The 22,124-nt window shown below is 52.2% G+C and overlaps 8 protein-coding genes across 8 annotated transcripts; 4 read left to right on the top strand and 4 right to left on the bottom strand.

The window, feature by feature from the left end:
• Positions 1 to 1,829: 1,829 nt before the first annotated feature.
• Positions 1,830 to 3,920, bottom strand: A1O5_07833 (AGC/AKT protein kinase; the record flags this gene model as incomplete). The annotated part of the gene is made up of 4 exons (XM_007748421.1): positions 1,830 to 2,024; positions 2,076 to 3,616; positions 3,684 to 3,842; positions 3,899 to 3,920. The coding sequence occupies 4 exons, from the start codon at positions 3,918 to 3,920 to the stop codon at positions 1,830 to 1,832; spliced, it is 1,917 nt and encodes a 638-aa protein (XP_007746611.1).
• A 1,011-nt stretch (positions 3,921 to 4,931) lies between these two features.
• Positions 4,932 to 6,559, top strand: A1O5_07832 (transcriptional adapter 2-alpha; the record flags this gene model as incomplete). Its single annotated transcript, XM_007748420.1, has 2 exons — positions 4,932 to 6,440; positions 6,491 to 6,559. 2 exons carry the CDS (start codon positions 4,932 to 4,934, stop codon positions 6,557 to 6,559), a joined length of 1,578 nt encoding a protein of 525 aa, XP_007746610.1.
• A 1,119-nt stretch (positions 6,560 to 7,678) lies between these two features.
• On the top strand, positions 7,679 to 8,192 carry A1O5_07831 (uncharacterized protein; the record flags this gene model as incomplete). The annotated part of the gene is made up of 2 exons (XM_007748419.1): positions 7,679 to 8,058; positions 8,117 to 8,192. The coding sequence occupies 2 exons, from the start codon at positions 7,679 to 7,681 to the stop codon at positions 8,190 to 8,192; spliced, it is 456 nt and encodes a 151-aa protein (XP_007746609.1).
• A 953-nt stretch (positions 8,193 to 9,145) lies between these two features.
• A1O5_07830 (glycine dehydrogenase) lies at positions 9,146 to 12,352 on the top strand (the record flags this gene model as incomplete). Its single annotated transcript, XM_007748418.1, has 1 exon — positions 9,146 to 12,352. The coding sequence occupies one exon, from the start codon at positions 9,146 to 9,148 to the stop codon at positions 12,350 to 12,352; it is 3,207 nt and encodes a 1,068-aa protein (XP_007746608.1).
• Positions 12,353 to 13,163: 811 nt separating this feature from the next.
• A1O5_07829 (uncharacterized protein) lies at positions 13,164 to 13,558 on the bottom strand (the record flags this gene model as incomplete). Its single annotated transcript, XM_007748417.1, has 2 exons — positions 13,164 to 13,379; positions 13,487 to 13,558. The coding sequence occupies 2 exons, from the start codon at positions 13,556 to 13,558 to the stop codon at positions 13,164 to 13,166; spliced, it is 288 nt and encodes a 95-aa protein (XP_007746607.1).
• A 953-nt stretch (positions 13,559 to 14,511) lies between these two features.
• On the bottom strand, positions 14,512 to 15,891 carry A1O5_07828 (uncharacterized protein; the record flags this gene model as incomplete). Its single annotated transcript, XM_007748416.1, has 2 exons — positions 14,512 to 14,847; positions 14,872 to 15,891. 2 exons carry the CDS (start codon positions 15,889 to 15,891, stop codon positions 14,512 to 14,514), a joined length of 1,356 nt encoding a protein of 451 aa, XP_007746606.1.
• A 1,024-nt stretch (positions 15,892 to 16,915) lies between these two features.
• Positions 16,916 to 18,442, bottom strand: A1O5_07827 (uncharacterized protein; the record flags this gene model as incomplete). Its single annotated transcript, XM_007748415.1, has 1 exon — positions 16,916 to 18,442. One exon carries the CDS (start codon positions 18,440 to 18,442, stop codon positions 16,916 to 16,918), a length of 1,527 nt encoding a protein of 508 aa, XP_007746605.1.
• A 1,005-nt stretch (positions 18,443 to 19,447) lies between these two features.
• Positions 19,448 to 21,739, top strand: A1O5_07826 (uncharacterized protein; the record flags this gene model as incomplete). The annotated part of the gene is made up of 1 exon (XM_007748414.1): positions 19,448 to 21,739. One exon carries the CDS (start codon positions 19,448 to 19,450, stop codon positions 21,737 to 21,739), a length of 2,292 nt encoding a protein of 763 aa, XP_007746604.1.
• Positions 21,740 to 22,124: the final 385 nt, after the last annotated feature.

The raw sequence follows: 22,124 nt of genomic DNA, 5'->3' as shown, positions 1-22,124 counted from the left end.
TTAGAGACAGTAAGAGCGGACATCGCGCGCATTGGCGAATGGGTTTCCTTGCTCGTGATTTAGCACCAGGTGATATTCCTCAACTCCGTCATCATGAGGGATACGCTGGTGGATGGTGGGTTCCAAGTCAATTTCATCATTGGAATCATCATCGTATTCGCGAATATTGTCCTTCGCTATGGAGGCAGCTTGAGCTTTTCTCATCTTCCTTGAGTTCAGCCAGTGACATCGCTTGTAACTATGCCTTGCAAACTGTCCCAGGGGCCCCATCGCTGTCAACAACAAGGTCATGTGGATGTACGGCTGTACAATCCTATGGAAACTCCGCTTTGTAACGCCGGTCAATGTCATCTCCCCACATGGCTCCATCTTTTAGCTGGAAGTAGACATGTCTTGCGAGCGTGCAATCGTGCCAGGTCCAGAGTCGTGTAGATTATGGGGCGAATCTAACAGCTAAAAGAAGATTCCCGCGTCGTACTTTTGTATCCAATAGTCGGATCGTTGAGTCCAGGGTGAGGTTTTGTCGGCTTGCCCGTGGACTATTCGCATACTCTGAATGGTCATTCCCCTCACTGGTTGTTCCCGGGGAACGCAAACGGGATCTATTCAGAAAGGGACCTCAGCAGTTCGTTCGAGGCATAAATCATCTACACAACTCTGGAGATATTCTAGCTGGCAAGCAGGGAGAGCATCCTCGCGGAGGTTTCCAAGCCTGTCGGACGAAATGTACGAAATCATAACCCACACAATTCGATCATCAACCGTTGTGGGCTTGTCGACCAATACTTTTAGGACCAAAGCTGCCAGTGCCGGAATATACCACAACCGGATACACACCCTTGCACAACAGCCCATCAATTTTTCTCTGCTCTGTACACGACGGTGTAATATCTGAACATGAACAGCCGTCATGAAAGTAAACCGGTCCACATGTAGAGTAGTCGATCTTGGCATAGGAGCATTTTGCAATACACGCAAATGAATTCTCAGTATAATACCTGGTTTCTTCGTCTACTTCTTGACCGGTCAACGTTTAGAACTCATACCGCCATTGTACGACCTCAGAATGCAAAGAAAACCCGTCTCTCCGATGTCCTTGTTCCACTGCATGATGACTCGAGTGAGCCTATCATTGGCTTTCCTCAGACAATAGCCGGCATTGAAAGATCAAGAGCTGGTGAAATCGACAGTCTTCTTACAGCATTGCGAATAGGAACCAATGGCACTGTGGCAGAGCGGAAGACAGAAAGACACGAGGACGCGGGAAAAGTGGCTGATCAATATATTAGCTAAATTCGTGGAACCAACAAAACCAAGGGACGGGGGGAGTACTTCTTTAAAGTGTCTACCAACATCGATGCAGCGTCCGCCAGATCCCTGGATAGTGTCTATCGAGCATCTCTGGGACGTAGGAATAGGGGAACATTATTCGACGACCAATTCGTCATGTGCTCAAAGACCGAGTGATGAGTCAATATTACGACGACGGATGTTTCGGATCATTGTCATTGTGGTGATACCAGGTCGGAACGCTTGACGAGGGGAAAAGAAACATGTACAGCAGTTCAGCATATGATCCAGCATCATTGCTTTCTCAACACGTTCACAAGTCTCTCCCTCGTCCATCTTCTTGCTTGATCAGCGGGGAGATGGCAAAATAGTCGTCAAGCACAAGCAGATACCACCTTTGACCAAGATGTTGTCATTCCTATCCTCAGGCGGATATTCTCCAGACCCTTCCCAAGACTATCGCCAGTGTCGACGTGTAAGTTTCTGCCATAGGCCATTTCATTGCTCGTTACATGAGAAACAATAACACGCCTAAGTCTCTATTGAATACGATCGAACGCTGGGTCTCGAACACTGCCACCTGCGTCACCCAATCCAGCAACTGGTCGATTGTATGACCACCCAGCGAACTGCTGCTGCATAGTCTGGGACAGGACTGGTCCTTCGACATATGAGTCTTTGGGTACCTCGGACGTGAATTCCTTGTCAAAGTTCGCAGTGTCTCGAGCATCAACCTGGAAATGTGTTAGCGACAGCTCCCATAGTAATTCAGATCCCGCACTTACCACATTGGGCTTGAAGCTTGGTTCGTATTTTCTTTGTAGTAGTTTCCTCCAGTCAATACCAGCGAAGAAGTGGTGGGCTTTGATCTCTGCCGCTCCCCCAGCTCCCAATCGGCGCTCGGGATTGCGGTCAAGTAGCTTTTGAAGGAGATCCTTTGCTGCCGCAGGCACAATCTCGGGACCGGGGAAGTGCAGCGGTTCTTGAAGAATCTTGCGGTACATCTCGTTGGTGTTCTCGTCGTAGAATGGCGGTAGTCCCGTAAGCATCTCGTATAAGAGAACGCCCAAGGTCCACCAATCAACAGTCTTCGTGTAGCCGTGTCCGAGAAGTAGTTCTGGCGCTAGATACTCTGGGGTACCACAGAAAGTGTTGGTTCGGTCTTCGTCCTTCATGTCTAGCTTGCACAATCCAAAGTCACATAAGGCAATGTGGCCGGTATAATCCAACAGGATGTTTTCGGGCTTCAGATCTCTGTAAATGACCTTGAAGCCGTGGAGACATTCCAAGGCGCACAACAACTCTGCAGTGTAGAATCGAGACCGGTTGATGTCGAAGCGCTGTTCTTTTTGAAGGTGGTGGAACAGCTCTCCTCCGTTGACAAAGGCCAGGACAAAATAGAGCTTATCAGGTGATTGGAACGAAAACTTGAGCGGAGTAATGAAGGGGTTGTTGATCTGCGCCAGCACCGATCTTTCCGCAAGAGTATGCGCGACTTCGGACCGAGAAATGATGTGAGCCTTTCGGATGGTCTTGAGGGCATAGATCCGGCCAGTATCCTTCTTCATGACTTGCATGACTTTGCCGAAACTTCCTCTTCCCACAACCTTCAGGAGTTCGAAGTCATCGATCTTGAGGCTGCCTTGGCGGTTCTCAACGTAATTCACACCAACCTTGATTGAGCCGGTTCCGAATTGAATGTCCAGCCACTCGGTCCCAAGTTGACCCGCCTGCTTCTCTTGGGACAAGAACGCAGCTTCTGCTTTTTCATTTTCCTTCTTACTCTTTTTCGGGTCCGCGACGAATTGACGAGCTTCTTCGAACCTCGGAGTGACTCTAGCGCCGCCAAGGAATATATCTTCACTCCTACCGACGCCTGGTCGAGCGGCTGGATTGCGGAGATATAGCTGGACGCTTAGCTCGCACACCCTCGATACGTCGAACTTGAATGAGGTGTTGTCACCGGCCCACAGAGGGTTTTCCGGTGTGCCAGAGACAGCATCGACGAATACTTGTAACTTGTCAAAATCAAGGAGGGCATAAGGCAAGTACTTGCTGCTGTATCTTCCGTGAATAGTGGGCGCAGCATTGATACCAGCGTGAGTTGAGACTGGTCGGTTTGGGGGTGCGTAGGATCCTGCAACAGACCCTGAGGCATATGATGAGCTTGGTCTGACTGATCCCGAGGTTCCCGAGCCATAATAATTGTTGAAGACTGATTGATATTGTTGTGGCAAGGAGAATCCTTTCCCCTCGTGAAGTGTGACTATCAGGATCCCAGGTTTGGTGGTCTGGACAGGGGGGGAGGTGAGCTGTTCCGAAGCGGCTGGTAGAGTGTGTCAGTAAGTCACCGTCGAGAAAGATCACACTGGATAATGAGTGATTCAACTTACCAATCCCATTTGCTGAACTTGTGCTAGTATTGCTCTGGGTTGTTGACAGCTCCGGCGAGTCTTGAGCAGCAGGTGAAGCATCTTCAGGCTTGACGGTTGAAGTGGACGTGGATCGGCCAAAGCCACTCGTTAGAGGAGCCAGGTGGGTATCCTTTAATTCTTTGTTTCTGTCAGCTCGAGTCCACCTCAAGACGGCAGTACTTGAATCAACATACTCTTTGTCAATCTCCACGACATCTTTGAGTGTTACGCCTCCGCCTAACGTCGATGGCCAATGATGACAGATTGAAGATCACTGCTGAAGGAGGCAGACAAAGAGCCCGACAATCAAAAGGTAAAGTGTCGTCGGGGTGCTGCATGCACAGCCTTAGGGGGTGTTGTTGACCGACAATATTTAAGGAGCGAGGGTTCTAATCTTAAATGCGTGTGACAAACGGTGAAAGGAGGGGCTGCGAGTGCGGCAGGACGAACAGCTGAACGTGACGGAGGTGAAGACGAGGTGAGGTTGTTAAGGAGCGTTGAGAGGTGGGTGAGTGTTCTGGAACGAAAGAGGAGCGGAGGCGAAGACTGATGCTGATGAATAACAAAAGATCGCAGGAGACTACTGTTGCGTTTGGTGAATCTGAGTTGAGAACAGCACAGCAGGACGATACAGCCGGGGGCTTGAGTTTCAGCTTTCGGGGCGAAGCGTGGGCGGTGATGCGACCAGCAGAAGCCTCCACACTACCTAAAGTGAGTGCGGTGCAGGCTGCTGAGTGGGCCCTGTGCAACCCTGGGCCATTTACTCAGCCAAAGTCTTGGGGTCTCCCGGGGCGGAAGGCAACCTCTAACAGATATCGGACGAAAGCTGGGCCGGCAAGCACAATTTAGAATCACGTGGCTTCATCTGGAACGGAAATGGCTGCTTGGCGAACTGCGGCTGGCGGTGTTGGTGGCGGATACGAGCCCCCAACTTTGAACGTCAGTCGTACAACGACCACCCTACAATCCCTGCCTGCAACACCATTGTCACCACCATCAACACCGGGATCCCGCTCAAAGCCCGTCCGAAGCAGTCGGAAACCCGTTCGCTATACCGTCAACTCTCCTGAATCCGATTCCGAGCGCTCTGCGTCACCTACTGCGCCCCAACGGCCTCGAGACCCACCGGCTGACTCTGCCTGCGAGGACGCGACAATCCCTGCTGAGTACGCGCAATATCTCTCTTCTGACTCTGACTGCGAGGAAGATGCTCGCATTGAGAGAAGCATGGGTGTCATAAGGAAAAACGCAGCCTCCCGCGGTGGTGACGGTGGTACTAAATATCACTGCGACGTCTGCTCTATCGATATCACTTCGACTGTCCGTATATCTTGCGCAAATCCCGCATGTCGCGAGTATGATCTCTGTGTCCCATGTTTCGCTCGCGGAGAGCATTCTAAAAACCATGACCCACGCACGCATGAATACCATGTTGTGGAACAGAACTCGATCCCCATCTACACGGAGGACTGGGGCGCGGATGAGGAACTGCTCTTGCTCGAAGGCTCCGAGAGGTATGGACTCGGTTCGTGGGCCGATGTAGCGGAGCATATTGGAGGCTACCGGGAGAAGGATGAAGTCCGCGACCACTACATCAACACCTACATCAATAGCTCATTGTTCCCACTCCCTGAATTGGCCGACCCTGCAGACACGCGGCTATTTGAGCGCATACCCAAAGATGAGTTTCAGGCTTGCAAAAAACGGCGTATCGAGGAGCGCAAGGAGGCCGCCAAATCAGCACCGCCTGCAACACCCAAGCAGAAGCCCACGGCTTCGGTACCGGCCTGTCACGAGGTGCAGGGATTTATGCCTGGCCGTCTGGAATTTGAGACTGAGTTTGCCAATGATGCTGAGGAAGCCGTTCAGCACATGTCCTTCGAGCCTGGTGATGGTCTCGACCCCGTGACAGGCCAGATGGATGAAGAGACAACGTTAAAAATGACAGTCTTCGACATCTACAACTCCAGGCTAAAGGCGCGTACTGACCGGAAACGGATCATTTTTGAGCATAACTTACTGGAATACAAAAAGAACCAGCTTATCGATAAGAAGAGGACAAAAGAAGAGAAAGACTTGCTTCACAAAGCTAAGCCTTTTGCCCGGATGATGAATCATGAAGATTTCGAGGCACTAAATCGGGATCTTCTTCTCGAGCACAATCTGCGCATTGCGATAGCGCAGTTACAAGAATGGAAGCAGATGGGCATTAGCGATCTCAGAGGTGGCGAGAAATATGAAGCTGATAAACAAGCGCGCGCTCTTCGCAATCAACCCCAGGGACAGTTTGACAGGATGCCTCAAATACCTAAAAAGGGTAGCCAGATTCAGCAACCTGACTTGCCCACCGAGGCATCCAAGTTGACGACACCGGAATTGCCCCTTCGTTTCCAGCGCAAGCAGAAAACGTTACCTCAGTTTACTGACAGTCAGCCGGCCGTGCAGAACGACTTTGACAAACTCTTTGCTGAGGCTAGCGGTCCGGATAGCTCTGCGGGACCTAAGCCTAAAGTTCGCTACGTGGTGCAGCCGTTGAACGGGACGACCCCTTGGAAACTGGAGGAGGATAAAGCCTATGCCCCTGATTTACAACTTCTGAGCGAGGAAGAAATTCAATTATGCAATACACTCCATATCCGACCGAAGCCTTACCTTGCCCTTAAAGAAGGCTTGCTGAAAGAAGCCATGAAACAAGGTGGCCACATGAAGAAAAAGGAGGCTCGAGGAGTCTGCCGGGTAAGTGAGCCCGATTGTTTGGGTGAACGTGTCGCTGACCACTGGCATAGATCGATGTCAATAAGGCTAACCGAATATTTGACTTTATGATACACTCCGGGTGGATTGCAAAGGCGTGACGAATGGCGATATTTTGATCCTTGCGATCTCGACATTTTCAGCACCGCGAGATGCTACCTAGTCTACCCGAACAGAGACATACGCCGTCAGGCTGGGAGTAGGACGCAGAAGCAATTGAGGCTCTCAATTATTTCAGACGCTGTCCGTAATACGTACCTAGGTGTTTGATACAAGAGCAATATCAAGCCCGCTGGCGCCAGATATTGAGCACGTGACGGATTCTGATGTGGGGCGAGCAAGACCCAAATGGTAAAAACGCCACAAACGCCACAAACACCACAAACATCAGAGGCGCTGACGTCACCCCAAGCCCAGCCGGTCGCAATTCTCAGGACCCGAAAACACCTGCCATGTTGAAACCGACTGCCAGTTTCTACCACCACTTTGTGGAGGGCTTGAAAGAGATTTAAATTCATTGCGAAAATGGGCGTATCGAGCTGCAAGACTCCAGCTCTCGGCACCTGACAAAAGCGTTGCGGGGTTTGATCCGGTGGATTTTTCCTATCACGCTGTGTAGAGAATGGAACGCGCCGCCCATCGAGAAATTCTCTCGATCCATGACTCCCTTGACGCGTTCTTTATTGTACCACTGGCCGATTGGACGATGCAGACACCGCTTCAGCCACAGAATCAACGGATTGCTGCGGTTTAGCATTATCTGAGCGTATTAGCTTCTCACTAGTGTCCTGAAATGCCAATGCCGTCATCAGAGCACCGTCTGGATGCACCTTGGTATGTAGGATGAAGCAAGGTTATCTGAAGCGCTCAGGGTCCACGTCTGTTGCCCAGAAAGTGAGACCAAGGCCTCGATTTATGACTTCGGTGGCTCCTTAGCCGGTATGTGGCGTCATTTGATTTGGTTTGGGCCAACGAGGCTGACGATCACTCCCTTTTTCTGAGCCTCGTCCACATTCCTACGTCACAAGCGCACCCAAAACCTGATTCAGGACACCACCATCATCGACAAGAGGGGTGACGGAGACGTGCATATAATCTGATGCACAGGCACATCCTGGGAAGCGATGTTGGCCGTTCTTCATTCAGATCACTTTTGATACTCCCATACCTTTGCAGTGCTTTCGGCAATCTAGCTCACAACCATCAACTCATCAATCAAGATGCCTCTCTTCGGACACAAGAACGCCCCTGAGCCAACGCCTGCACAGACGACAGCTCCCAGATACTCGAACTCATCTGCTGACGGCAGTCCTCGAAGAGGCTTTTTCAGCCGGCATCGTTCATCCTCTGCCTCCTCCGCGGACCTCGACTCGCACAACCGTCGTCATGGTTCCAAAAAGCTCTCCCACGGGTCGACCCGGAGCTCTGGCGGTCTCTTTCACCGTAATCACGAGGACCCATCTATCATTGCTGCCAGGGAGCGAGTCCTCTCGGCTGAAACTGCTGAGCGCGAGGCGGATCGTGCCCTTGTTCAGGCAAGAGCAGCCGTGAGGGAGGCGAGGGACCGTGTGAAGATGCTTGAACGCGAGGCTGAGGAAGAGTGAGTCTCTCCCTCGCTTGGAACTAGTGAATATGCGACACTAACATGGGTGTTGCAGGGCTCGTCTGGCGAAGATCAAGCAGCACCAAGCTAGGGACATTTCGAAGAGAGCTAAACCCCTTGGACGTGAGTGATATTGCGCCCTATGGGTTGGCGAGTGCGCAGACGCTGACTCTCTCTACTTTCCAGGTCATGACCACTATTGAGATACACGTCAGTCATAGGACGAGTCAGTCAGAGCACCACTTGTTTAGAGATTGCGATTCGTGATGGGTCTTGATGCTGGCAGTTGTGATTGTAAGAATGTAACAATACTCTCTTAGATATCCGTGTGTATCATTATGGTGTATCATTTAGCGATGTGAACGTGTTCAAGCAGACAAGCAGAATTTGATTTAAACATTGGTCGATTGAATCTACATAGGAACAAGAAAATAATCTTTGAAACGCACGTGCCTTTTGCTTGAGAAACGCGAAAAAGAGTGGCCTGTCAGAATTCCCGTCCGCAGGCAGATTAGACCAAGGATTAGTCCCTCGGTACCCAGTACCGAGTACTGTCCTTGTACTGTCCTTAACATACCACCATTTGCGACCTTTGATGCGCTTACCCCCGTTTTTATTCTTTAGTATGGCGCATCTCCTCGTGGCTATTGATTGTCCAACGCTGCCATCTTAACAGTTCGTTCGCAAACCCCTTAGCATGCCACCTAACAACTAGGTACCTGTCGGTGTGGTTAAGGCTCTTTCACACCAGTGGCGAAGGGCCCGATATCAGGTTATCGGAATGGGGCTTGGCAGGTATTAGGGGGTACTTAGTACGTAACTATTATACTGTAGCTGCAGGCCCCCTTGTGCGTGGTGCGCTCGTGCGGTCACCAGTCCGCGTGCCTTTCCTCCGATGCGACTATTTTGCTACCCAAGTACGAGGTAGCTATGTTGGGGTCACCGCTGGCCACGCTCAATAATTGCAGGTCCCCGTCTTTCTTGTCCTCTTCCTCTCTTCTGCTCTCACTCCTCGACCTCTTCTTTCCGTTGACGGCGTAGATGTGGTTGCCGTAGCCCGCTTCCTTGCCTGAGGCCCTGAAAGATGGCCAACCAAACTGTCGTCCTGCCCCGCGCAGCCCGTTCTGTCGCCCGGCTCCTTCGTTCCCAACCTCTTCGAAGTGATACTGCTCGGATATGCAAGAGATGTATTGCTACGGTGCAGCAGCGCAATGAGCAAGATGGCCCCGACTCCTTGGCTTTCTCCGAACGGGCGCCGTTCATGGCCCAGAACGAGCTGTTCAGTCGACGCCATATTGGCCCTTCTCCCGAGGACGAGACAGAGATGCTCAAGGCACTGGATCCGCCTGTCAAGGACCTTGAAGATTTCATACAACAGTCTCTGCCGCAGGGGATCCGACAGAGAGCCCCTACGTCGCTCGCGGATGCACAAGGGAGACATAACATCAAAGGGCGCAGTGAGAAGCAAGTGCAGAGCGAGCTGGTCAAACTTGCAAAACTGAACACCCTCTCGCGCAACTTCATAGGCGCCGGATATTATGGGACAACTACTCCGCCAGTCATCACGAGAAACATCCTGGAGAACCCTGCCTGGTACACCAGCTATACACCGTACCAAGCTGAAATCAGCCAGGGTCGCTTGGAATCACTTCTGAACTTCCAAACCCTTGTCACTGATCTCACGGGCCTTGCAATAGCTAATGCATCTGTTCTGGACGAAGGGACGGCTGCCGCTGAAGCAATGACACTGTCTATGAATGCTCTTTCTACGTCTCGACTGAAGGCACCGGGTAAAACCTTCGTTGTTTCAAGTCTCTGCCATCCTCAGACAATCGCGGTTCTGGAGGCGAGGGCAGCAGGCTTTGGGATCAGCATCGTGGTGGGTGACATTTTGGAGAATAATTGCCAGCTCGTCAAGGATCAGGGAAGCAACTTGGTCGGCGTTCTCGCACAATATCCTGATACTACCGGGGGTGTCTTTGATTTTCAGAGCCTCTCAGATGTCATCCATGCTGCTGATGCCACATTTTGTGTTGCCACAGATTTGCTCGCCCTCACTCTATTGAAAGCCCCGGGTGAATTTGGTGCCGACGTCGCCTTTGGAAGTGCGCAACGATTTGGGGTTCCGATGGGCTTTGGCGGGCCACATGCTGCCTTCTTTGCCTGCAACGAGAAACACAAACGGAAAATCCCTGGTCGGCTTGTCGGTGTGTCCAAGGATCGACTCGGCAATCGCGCTCTTCGGCTGGCCCTTCAAACCCGAGAGCAACATATCCGTAGAGAAAAGGCCACCAGCAATATCTGCACTGCCCAAGCACTCCTCGCGAACATGAGTGCTTTTTATGCTATCTATCATGGGCCAGACGGTTTGAAAGATATTGCGCATCGGATATGGGCCATGGCTAGATTTGTCCAGATACTGATAGAAAAACATAGCACGACGCTCAAAGTGGTCACAAGCGGTCTTGGTGACGATGGTCTCGTGCTCTTTGATACCGTTACTCTAGAAGCGCAAGACACAGGTGCATACGAGAAGGTGTTGGCACGAGCTTCCAAAGTTGGAGTCAGCCTGCGAACCAATGTTCCCGGGAGTACCCCAGGTAAGCCAAGACTCGGCTTCTCGATAGACGAGGCGACCGGCAGCAAAAATCTGGTCAAGCTGGCGAGTGTTCTTGGGATTAAGGACAGCGACGTCGAAGCTGCCTTGCAAGACTCGCAAATCCTGTCCAAGGTTAACAAACAGATCGCCGCGGACAAACTGCAGAGATCAACGCCATTTTTGACCCATCCCGTTTTCAATCAACATCATTCGGAAACCGAGTTACTTCGATATATGCACCATCTCCAGTCAAAAGATCTTTCTCTGATACACTCGATGATCCCCCTAGGTTCCTGTACCATGAAACTCAATGGTACTACGGAGATGCTGCCCGTTTCTAACGTCGGATGGTCTGCCCTTCACCCTTTCGCTTCCGGTGCAGACGGCTACAAGATTCTCATTGAGCGGCTGTCCAAGAATTTGGCAACAATCACTGGCATGGATGCCGTCAGCTTACAGCCAAATTCGGGCGCGCAAGGAGAGTTTGCTGGGCTCCGGGTGATTGAGAAATATCACTCCACCAGAGGCCAGAACAAACGAAAGGTTTGCTTGATACCTGTCTCTGCCCATGGCACAAATCCTGCATCCGCGGCCATGGCCGGGATGAAAGTTGTTTCGCTGAAATGCGACACGAAGACAGGTAACTTGGATCTCAAGGATCTGAAGGAAAAATGTGAAAAGCACAAGGATGATTTGGCCGCCATCATGGTCACGTACCCCAGCACGTTTGGTGTTTTTGAGCCGGCAATCAAGGAAGTATGTCAGATTGTGCACGACCACGGCGGCCAAGTCTACATGGATGGCGCCAATCTGAACGCTCAAATCGGCCTTTGCAACCCTGGCGAAATTGGGGCTGATGTGTGCCATCTGAACTTGCACAAGACTTTCTGCATACCTCATGGAGGAGGCGGCCCTGGTGTGGGGCCTATCGCTGTCAAGAACCACCTGCAACCGTTCTTACCTACCCATCCTCTTGTGGATCCCCATCCTGGCCCAGATCGAGCTAGGACAGCGATCTCTCCGGTAAGCTCTGCACCCTGGGGCAGTGCCCTCATTCTACCTATCAGTTACGCCTACATCCAACTCATGGGCAGCGAAGGACTGAAGCATGGAACGGAAGTTGCACTGCTGAACGCGAACTACATCATGTCACGGCTCAGATCACATTACCCCATAGTATACACCAACGCCAATGGGCGGTGTGCACATGAATTCATTCTTGACGCAAGAGGGTTCAAGGAGACTTCGGGCGTTGAGGCAATTGACATTGCCAAGCGGTTACAGGACTATGGTTTCCATGCCCCTACAATGAGCTGGCCGGTGGCAAATACTCTCATGATTGAACCTACAGAGTCGGAGTCAAAGGAGGAGCTTGACCGTTTTTGCGATGCATTGATTGAAATCAGAAAAGAGATCAGAGCTATCGAAGACGGGGAAATGCCCCGACAGGGTAACGTCCTCAAGATGGCGCCGCATCCACAACAGGATCTGATGCGAAATGACTGGGATCGCCCTTACACAAGGGAGCAAGCTGCATATCCACTACCATGGCTGCGAGAGAAGAAATTCTGGCCAACAGTAGCCCGTGTTGATGACGCCTACGGAGATACGAACCTTTTCTGTACATGTACACCTGTCGAAGGATATGAGCAAGAAGGCCTCACTGGCCATGAGGCGCCGATGCCTACATAATCTGTGATGCTGCAGTCTTCTTGATCGATTTACGGATATGCGCAGTCGGAAAACACACTTGCAACATTGGAAAAGCTTGATCGGAGTTCAACATTCTGGTCTAGTGTGGCGCAGATATTATGAGGGCCTTTTCTTGATATTCTACCACGTATGCTACCGCCTTCTTAGACACTGGCGTCTACAAGAATTCAGCGCGAGCAATAATTCAACCCGCACCAGATACAGCAGCTGAAATTTCCTTTGTCGTCTCTGGGTTGATTTCTGGGAAGCCCTCAAGTCTCGACCGCGGATGGCACGTTTCGGGGCGCCGGTACTCGTGTGAACTCATAGTTCGACGCTGCGATTGAGGTGGCTGGATTCTTTGACAGGTTTCGACATGCTCTACGAAGGATGAAAACCAATTATTATGGAGGAGTTACCACTGTTTTTTTTTCTTCAGTTTGCAACAACTGCACTTGGACACTGCTGAGGACATTGCCTCAATTGTGAAAACGAATGTCGGCATCGTGGCTTGTCCGGAACGTTTCAACACCCCCTTTACCGGCTTTCCCTTTAGAATTCACCCATCCAAGATGACTTGACCCGTCGACATCATGTCGTACAAGATTCTGTTTCAACGGTTCGTCTCTTTCCTTCCACCCTCTTCCCTTTTCGGCAGGTTTTTGAAAACCCCTCGCGTGTTGATGTTTCACCTCGGAATTCCCGAAAGCGTGCGTCTTCCTCGAGTCTTCCTCGATCTCTTGCTATCCCAAGTCTCTTTGGCCATCATCCAGTCTCCACCGTTTATCCACTTTCTGCGGGTACTCAAGGATCAGATTCGCTTCGCACCACTCTTCCACTGTCCCGCATCCTCAACGCCACGCGCAACCTTGCATGCCCCATTCTCGACGCCAGTCAATGCATTCGCAAGGCCATCTCCCACGGGTTTGCCCAGCGAACCTGTAGCGCCAGTTATAGTGTCTCCAATCCCGCGGCCTGCGGCGCCGGCGACGCCACCAACTGTGCGGGTGAGGCCGCCTACAGTGTTCTACATATTGAGATGAGAATAGCAAAAGTCAGCAGATAGATTGAAGGAATTAGCAAGGCGAATCAAGATGAGTGCGGAGAGAGAGAACAAAATGCATATGTACGTACACCGACGGCAGATGTGACGAATTTTGCAGCGCCCGTGACGCCTTCATCCGAGGACGAGGTGTTGATGGGCATTATTCTTCTAGTTCCTCGTTCCCCCCCCCTTTTCCTCTTGGTCCGTGTCTTTTTGGTCCGTCTTATGTTCTTCAGATGGTGATGAAATAGCTAGCACCACCGGCGTGCCTCCTTTGGCTGGGGTTTTGGAATGTGCTTTGAGATCGCGCGTCCGAAAGGCGATGGGGATCTCCCTGAGATCCGTTCGAGCCAAGCAGTGAACGAGTAGATAGCGTAGTAGTTTGATACAACGGCGTCCGTCGAAGTGACGACGACGGGGAGATATTTGTATAGTCCAAGAGGTGGGTCGAATAGATGAAATCGCAGGTTGTTGGACTGGGTATTGCAAAGCATTATTTGCACCACATGGTATCGAGCGCAATATGGCGGATGACGATGATGTCATTCGTGGAGTCTGCCAGCCATCGAGTTGGACTGTGGTGCCTAGTTGTGATATAGATCCTCCGTATCCATCTTGCCATCTGCCCTGCTCCCACCACCACCCCCTTGTTCTATGCACCCAATGGTTGGAGGTGACAATCCGGGGGTCGAGAGATAATTGTGGCTGTGCAAACACACAACACACCATCCGATCACCAGTTCAGACTGTTCATTGACTCTCGCAGCCAGATCAAAACGTCCCGGCGTCGCTTGTTGGACTATGTAGCCCGTAATCCGTACATGCGAGTATCTCTGTATGTCGCCACAAGTTCCACGGCGCCTAGGAGTAAAGCGGTTCCAGTTCCGCATGGGTCGGGATATCTCGTGCGCTGAAGCTGAAGCGCGGGGGTCTCTCGACGTCGTCTCCTCCTTCTGCCCCATCTTCGACGTCGCATAGCTTGTCTTCCGCCGCTCCCTCCTCGTTCCAGCGCGGCCGCAAGGGCATCATATCCTGTGAAAAGTCAGGTCTTCTCCTCCTGATGAAACTCGACCCCCCGATGGAAGGGACACGTAAACGGGTTTCTCGGCATGCCCTACTCTCCGCGAGGAATGCGTGTTCGGATCCTCCACAGATACCAGCTCAGGCACAGCGCGGTTACGGCACAGATCGAGATGACCACTATCCGAGACCTTGCGTCTGGTAAGGGCGCGTTCCCGATCCTTCGGTCAACGACTGCTGTATAGCCTAGGGTGTGGGCCACCCGATCCAATGCCGCCACGCGGAGGTACCTTGGCATGTCATCTGTGATTATGAATGAGGTCTCGAACTTTTCTTTCTTGATATGCGACAAGTTGCGGTACGAGTCCTCTTGGGATGAATTTACACCTCTCCCCGTCTCTGCGTGGCCTTGGAGGACCCAGGCATCCACCTACGTTGCACCGTTCCAACTCACATGAACCCTCCTGTCGTTCGGTCGAAGGTACACGTCCGGCGGCGCCGAGGGTTTCCCAACCCACGAAGAAGCGCGAAATGCGCGGTACGATTTTACCCATCCGAGACTCCAGACAATTGATGGCGCAATGCGCACATCACAAAGGACGTTTCCCTGCGCGTCAAATTCGGTATACGCGGGCACATGGCCCCAACCGACGAGCGCGTGGTCCAAGTCAGGGACCAGCTGGATCGACCCTTGGCTCCCCACGAGCCTCTGGTCGGGATGCACGTATTCCTGGATAAGCTTGGCTGTCATCTGCTCCAGCTCCAGCGAAATGACCATGCCCCGACCATACTTCGCGTTCTTGGATAGACCATCATAGTGTTGTGAAGCTCGCCATTCGAAAATCAGCTCCCCCGTCTCAATGTCGACCTCCTGGAAGACACTGTCATAGATCCAGCCTTGCGCGCCGATGCCAAAGGCCGAAAGGTTCGCCGGTGTCGGCTCGTACACCGTCATCAACGCCGTGCCACGACGCGTGATTTGGAATTCGTGCAAGTCGCCATCCAGGCCATTGGCGGGAGTCACCCTCTTATACACCCGATACGACGAATCAAGCATCACATACGAGCCCCGACCGAACGTGCCGGAATCCGACTCAGTCCAGAACGTCAAGTAGTTCTGTCCACGATAGCACTGGACTTTGAAGTCCATGGCTTGTCCATACTTGTCCTCCGCCCAAACCAGTTCGCCGCGCGAGTCCATGATCAAAGGGCCGGGACTGGACACCATGTGTCCGCGGGGTGAGAGGCACGTAGCAGACCCGGCGTCGCGCCCGCACTGTGCGTCGTCCCAGCGCACGAAATTCAAACGTGGCGCCGTCCGCGCGCAAGATTTGTATGTTTGCTGCGGATACGCACCCAGAAGACCCCAGTCGTACAAGAGGCCGTACACCGACGAGGACGAGAGCGCGGTGACTGGAAACATGCAGAGGAGGGCGAAGAGGATGGCCCAAGGGAGGAACGAAGATTCCCACATCCTGTCGACTTGCCAATCAAAAAAAAGATAGTAATATTTCCAACCGTCGATGGGCGAGAATGCTCCGCCAAGGTCAATGGGAGGAATCAAGCAGAAACAAATGGTTTGAAGGGTTGATGAAAAACATGGTTTGCATTGGAGGGGACACCCAACTCGACGGTGTCAATTCAACTACGACCCATATCTTGCACCTCGCAAGTATTGTGAGTCGATATCTTAAAGCGACATGCGTAATTGGACGGGATAAACCGCTGTGTACTGCCCAGCACCCATCTACGCCTGATGGGAGCGTCAATGTTCCGCGCACAAGACTTGACCATGTACGTCATATACCATGGTTGATCTCCAGCTCCATGGCTCCTAGACCGCCTCGTTGGGATGATAGAACCTACCACAGCATGAAAGATAGATGCCGTGCATCGTGTGGCGCAATGAAGATAGTGTGTGGACGCCAACCAAATCCATCCAAGCCTTTAGCGTCCGTCATAACATAACAGAGACGGGATGGTGGTGACCGGGCCATGGTTGGCTCGCAAGCATCTCAATCGTGGCCGCAAAGGTGTCGCGTGCTTGGATACTGATTCCGGCTATCAAATGACTGTGGGTCCCACACGGAAATGGGTGGAAGCATTTCCTTGAATAGAGATCTTGGCACAAAGCAAAGGATCCATTATTTGATCATTTCCCTGCACATCAGTGTGTCTTGCCGATCAAGGTCCCGGAGCATCCGTTTCTCCCGAACTCGAACCTGATAACCAGAGCTGGGGGCATCCGGTCTTGGGTCTAAGATCGCGGCTGGAGATGATAAAGGAAGGCATGTTGATTGAGTTCATGGGCCCAAGTGGCGCAATAAGTTCCTTTGATAAATAAGAATTCAGAACTCACAAGAGCAGAGGAGCCACGGTGGGACATGTTGGTCATGAGGGACGAGTATGTGAAAGCTCCATAGCCAGCGCAAGCCCGTGAAGTGCATCGCGACGTAGAATTCTTCGTACAAGGCCATAACGGGCACGGTGGTGGGGGTTCAGTACCAGCTATGCCCTGCCTCCCCGCGCTTTTCCTTGGTTGGATTCATAGAGACGATCTTCTGACCTGGTATCTGGTCCACCGTGAACTGTGATTCAAATACTCCAGAGATCGCACGCTTTCCGAGGGCCGCAAGTGAATCGAATTCTGCTTCCCCATTGCATGCTACCCATTCAAGGCTCTGGGGTGAAGATCCGTCGCCAAGGTCGCTCCATCGAGTTATTACAATGGCATGCTTGAATAGTTTCACTGGGTCGCTTTTGTCCTCTTGCATCCTCAATTCAATGAGATATTCTGTCGGGCACTCTGGGCACCGCCGCATGGGACGGCACTCAGAACACAAGGTAATGAGAGGACTCGGCCTGTGCATATGATACTGCACCTTGGCGGCCGCACCTGCTATGCCACTCCCATCTGGTGGCTTGGGGATGTGGCTCAAAGCACACTTGACAGCAGGCATGAGATTGCCATCGCGCCAATGAGCACAGACCGAGAAGTATGGATGGAAATTGTCGCCAGGGGAGTAAAGAAGTCTCCGCAGGCCTGCAGGGGGGAGATTTGGGGTCGCAAATGCTGAGCTTATGACCCGGACAAGTAGGTGGCCGTTAACAATGGCATAACGAGTCTGATGAGACCATTCTCCATCTCGGTCCTTGTATCGACGCGACATTGAGTCAATGTGAATCCCGTGTTCTTTTGAGTATTTGTGGGCTCGCAGAATGAGTTGGACAAACGGGAAGGGCAGTGACCGACCCACTGTGATCCTGTGTCGCGACACCTTGTTCTCAGCATTGAAGGCGTTGGGGCAATTGAAAATAGGATTGGAAATGTTGGTGGGACGCAGAGTTTCTTGTCCCTTCTGGGTCCGGACGTGGTATATTCGACATGGGAAGCAGAGTAAGTGGTCCGGTAACTGTTGATCCAGATGCCCAAGGAACGCGGCTTTTGCGTCACGATTCTCTTCGGCATCGAGGCTTGTCCATACTCCAGTCCCCAATAAGTCTCGGAATGGCTTGCAAGAAAGGGCAAGACTCGCTTTGTCCGCCGGACCCAGGATTTCTACTATTCGCTTCCAGATGGCTTCCGGAAGCCTGGCCAAGAATTCGGTGGCTGCTTGGGGCGGGATTCCAGCAAACAAGACTGGGGCCTTTTCAGCGAGAGACTCTTCGGATTCACGATGGGCGAGGCTGTGCAACATTTCTGTGTGGTCTTTTCGTTCGCCGGTCTCCGCATCTCTTTCCCATTCACCCGCGACATTGATGGCAGGGAATGAAGCTTGTCGAAGCGATCGAGATTGGTCAAGACTGCTCTTCTTGGAACCTGGCTTGGAGCTTCTGGCCGAGTTGGCCGGACTTGCGGTCTTTCTGAGGCGAGTTGTGAAGATTGCAGACTTTTGATCGAGCTTGAGCTCGTCAATACTGAGGTCGGAAGGGGGAGCATTTTTGGAACTTGAGACACTACTAGATCTTGACTTGAAGGGATTGAAGAAGCTCAAAGAGCCTTTTCTAGGGACTATTTCGGCCATTTTGGAGGGATGGCTTAACTGCGTGAACTAGAGGGCAAACCTGGAGCAAGGACTGGAATATTCACATATGTCTCCAGGTCAGGAAGAGCAAGCCCAACAGAGGCAGTGGCAGTGGCAGCGATCGAGTTGGAACACCCGGAAGTCAGTAGAGAGCGGTACCAGACTTGTGTTCGCTAGAGGAGGGTTATATGGGCTTCTTGTACCGTCAAGGAAAAAAGGGACCCGTATTCCCATTTGTGGAAATGGTCGAGAAAGAGAGGAGACCAGCGGAAGCTGACTACTTGACTGGCAGCTGAGTTGATTTGGTTGATCCAATGAAGAGAGAAGGAAGAGAGAAGCTGGTGAGATGGAAGCAGCAGCGCGTCGTCGACGTGCCGTTCAAAGCCGCCGCCGTCGGAAGCTAGCCAATCAGCAGCCTCTATTGTGTCATAATCAACGGAGTATCGTTCCACGTTCCAGGGGGTGAGTGACCAGGTACCAGGTGGCAGGTGAATCGACGAGGAAATGGAAATGGTAACCATCAATTACTTGTCAGACAAGGGTGGTACACAGCACTCGACAGGACGGACGCCGGAGCTCTTTGCACGAGGCCGCAGTTGCCCGGCCAAGCGATCAAGCGATCAAGCGTCCAAGCGGATGGCTTAGGATGCACAAACTCAGACAGCGGATGTGGCGCATCGAATGACTCTGTGGATACTGGGTACTTGGGAGACGAGACAACAAGTCCGAGTAATAGCAAGTACCAAGTACCAAGTGCTGTCCAAGTACTTGGTAGTGGGATAAGGTGCTGCAAGAATAAAAGCAGCGTCAGCACGCCGTCGGGGAGACGGTCAATTTGTAAACATCCTGTCGACGCTTCTCGAAGTCGCAGGTCACCACGCGTCACTTTGTGCCTTGCGCCTTGAAGACTTTGGCTTGTCCTCTGATGCCCAACTTGATCATGGCTTCTTCTCGCACTCGACTTCCCTCCACAACGTCACCCTTTCATGTCAACAGCCTCTCACCATGGCTTCACATTCAGAGCCCCTGAAATGGTCCGCTCAACTGGTGGTTGCCCCTCCAAACCGCCGGCTGGCGGGCGACAAGATCACCTTGCCACCGTCGGCCCTCGAAGCACTTCTTGCCGCCGCACCTGTTGTATCCATCTCGGGTCGTGCAAACAGGAACCTCACCTCGTCCTTTGATCCCTTTAACCCCTACTCTTTTGCCGCTGAGCGCCGTGCTCGCGCAGCCGTCCAAGACCAGCAACAGCAACAGCAACTTCCACATCCCCTCACTTTCCGCATCGTCAATCCGCGCAATGGAAGAGCCGTGTTTGCTGGTATCCGGGAATTCTCCGCCGCTGAGGGCACCATGGGGCTGAGCAGCGGTCTGCAAGAAGCCCTGGGTTTGCAAAGTGCGGCGTCGTCTGCTTCCACAACACGAGAAGGCACTCCGAGCGAGGATGTGATCATGACCAATGGCACAGACTCGCCTCGGGGACCGGCGGTCACAATCCAAGCGAAACAGTTGGAAAAAGGCACTTATGTGAAACTGAGACCGCTGGAAGCAGGATATGACCCAGAAGATTGGAAATCGCTGCTCGAGCGCTATCTGCGGGACAATTTTACTACCCTGACCCGTGGGGAATTGCTTGTTGTCCCGGGGGCCCGCCATGAAAAGTTCCGTTTCTTGGTGGATAAGTTCGAACCGGACGAGGAGGGCGTGTGCATTGTCGACACAGACCTTGAAGTGGATATTGAGCCATTGAACGAAGAGCAAGCCCGTGAGACGTTGAACAAACAGCTGGCAAAGAAGAGACCGGTGCAGGAGTCACACGAAGGCAGTTCCATCGGAGGATTGTTGGGTGTAGGAGCCGAATTACAGGGCAAGGTCCTGCCAGGACAGTACGTGGATTATAAGCTGAAGGATTGGGATCGAACCCAAGATCTGGTGGTGACGTTGCAGGCCGCGGATGATAATGCGACTCTCGATCTTCTTGTCAGTCCCTTTTCTGCTCGTCAACGCTCTCAGCCCCGAGACGATGAATATGTTTTCGGCGACTTGAGCACTCGACCGACCAAGCGACTAAAACTCTCCCGCACCAACGTCGATCTTGAAGACGCCGAATACTTGAATATTGCCGTTCATGCCTGGAACAAGAAGAACGATGGGTCTCCAGATATAGATGGGCCAATCCCATTCAGCCTCAAAATCAGAGCGGCCACCGGGCAGATTGAAACAACGGAGGCCCAGCCTCCGGAACTGTCTCCGGACGAAGTGCGATGCAAAAACTGTCACCAGGTGGTTCCCAAACGGACCCTTCCGCTGCACGAAGCATTCTGCTATAGAAACAATATTCTTTGCCCGAAATGTTCAGGCGTGTTTCTCAAGAACTCCGATGCGTGGAAGAATCACTGGCACTGCGCTCATGATGACGGGCATGGCAACGATTTGGTTTCACGTCAGAAACATGACTCGGTTTTCCACCCACAAGTTTTGTTTCAATGTCCAAACTGCGAATTTCAGGCTTCCGATCTTCCCGCCTTGGCTCATCATCGTACGACGACTTGTCCGGGGAAAGAGATTCTCTGCCAATTTTGCCACCTGGTTGTCCCCCAGCAAGGCCCCGAAGATGCTTCCTTCACGGACCCTGAGGTGCTGATGTCGGGTCTGTCTCCCCACGAACTTGCAGACGGCGCACGTACAACAGAGTGCCATCTCTGTAACAAGATCGTTCGGCTACGAGACATGAAGATGCATCTACTGCTTCACGATCGGGAAAGGTTCTCCAGACGGAAGCCGAAGCTTTGCTCGAACCGGATATGTGGTCGGACTATTAAACCCGAGGACGAGTCCCGGGTCCAGAAAGAGCAGCTTGGCCTATGCAACGAGTGTTTTGGCCCGTTATACGTGACTACCTACGACCCTGATCAGAAGATGCTGAGGCGGAGGATCGAGCGAAGACTGTTGCAGCAGCTGATAGGAGGCTGCGGCAAGTCTTGGTGTGGTAACGCAGATTGCAAAACGGGATATAAGAATCTGAAAGGCGAAGACAGAATTGTGTCTGCTAAGGACGGTCTAGCCATGGTGAAGCCGATCATCGACGATATCTCTCATGGCATTACCTCGTCGATGGCCTTTTGCGTCGACGAATCGAGTCAGTCACGGAGGACTCTCGCGGCCATGTTAGCGGCCCAGGCTAATTACGAGCTGGAATGGTGCGTCAAAGCACTTGAAGACGAGAAAGGAGACCTTGACCGAGCCAGAGAGTGGCTTAAACACCGAGCTCCTCATGTCGGCGAGGTGCTTCCTTGAGGCCAAGATGCTGACATGATATCTCGGTACACCGCGCTGTGACGTTACTCAGCCGCCTAAGGCTCGCAAATGAAGGGACGGCGACAACTCTGTATTGTTTGTCTATGAAAGACAGTATTGCATCTTCTCCACCATTTCACATGGACATATCTTTTTGCGTTGAACCAACCTTCCCGCCAAGAGGTCATTGGTCAACCATCTTTGGGTCAGGGTTTCATTCATTGTACTTCTGCGTTTGTCAGAACGATGCATCGACTCTGTGCTTGTTACAAGGCCTTTGGACACAGCCTCCAGGATTTAACGCAATTCAGCAGCCAAGAGGAGCGGGATTGCAACCCAGAGGGCCAGTCAAGTTACCTTCGGGGTTGAAAACCCGCTTAAACCA

The sequence above is a fragment of the Cladophialophora psammophila genome (assembly GCF_000585535.1).
Source record: "Cladophialophora psammophila CBS 110553 chromosome Unknown aczJe-supercont1.12, whole genome shotgun sequence".
NCBI classification, from domain to species: Eukaryota; Fungi; Ascomycota; class Eurotiomycetes; order Chaetothyriales; family Herpotrichiellaceae; genus Cladophialophora; species Cladophialophora psammophila.
This window is presented reverse-complemented; position numbering and strand designations above follow the sequence as displayed.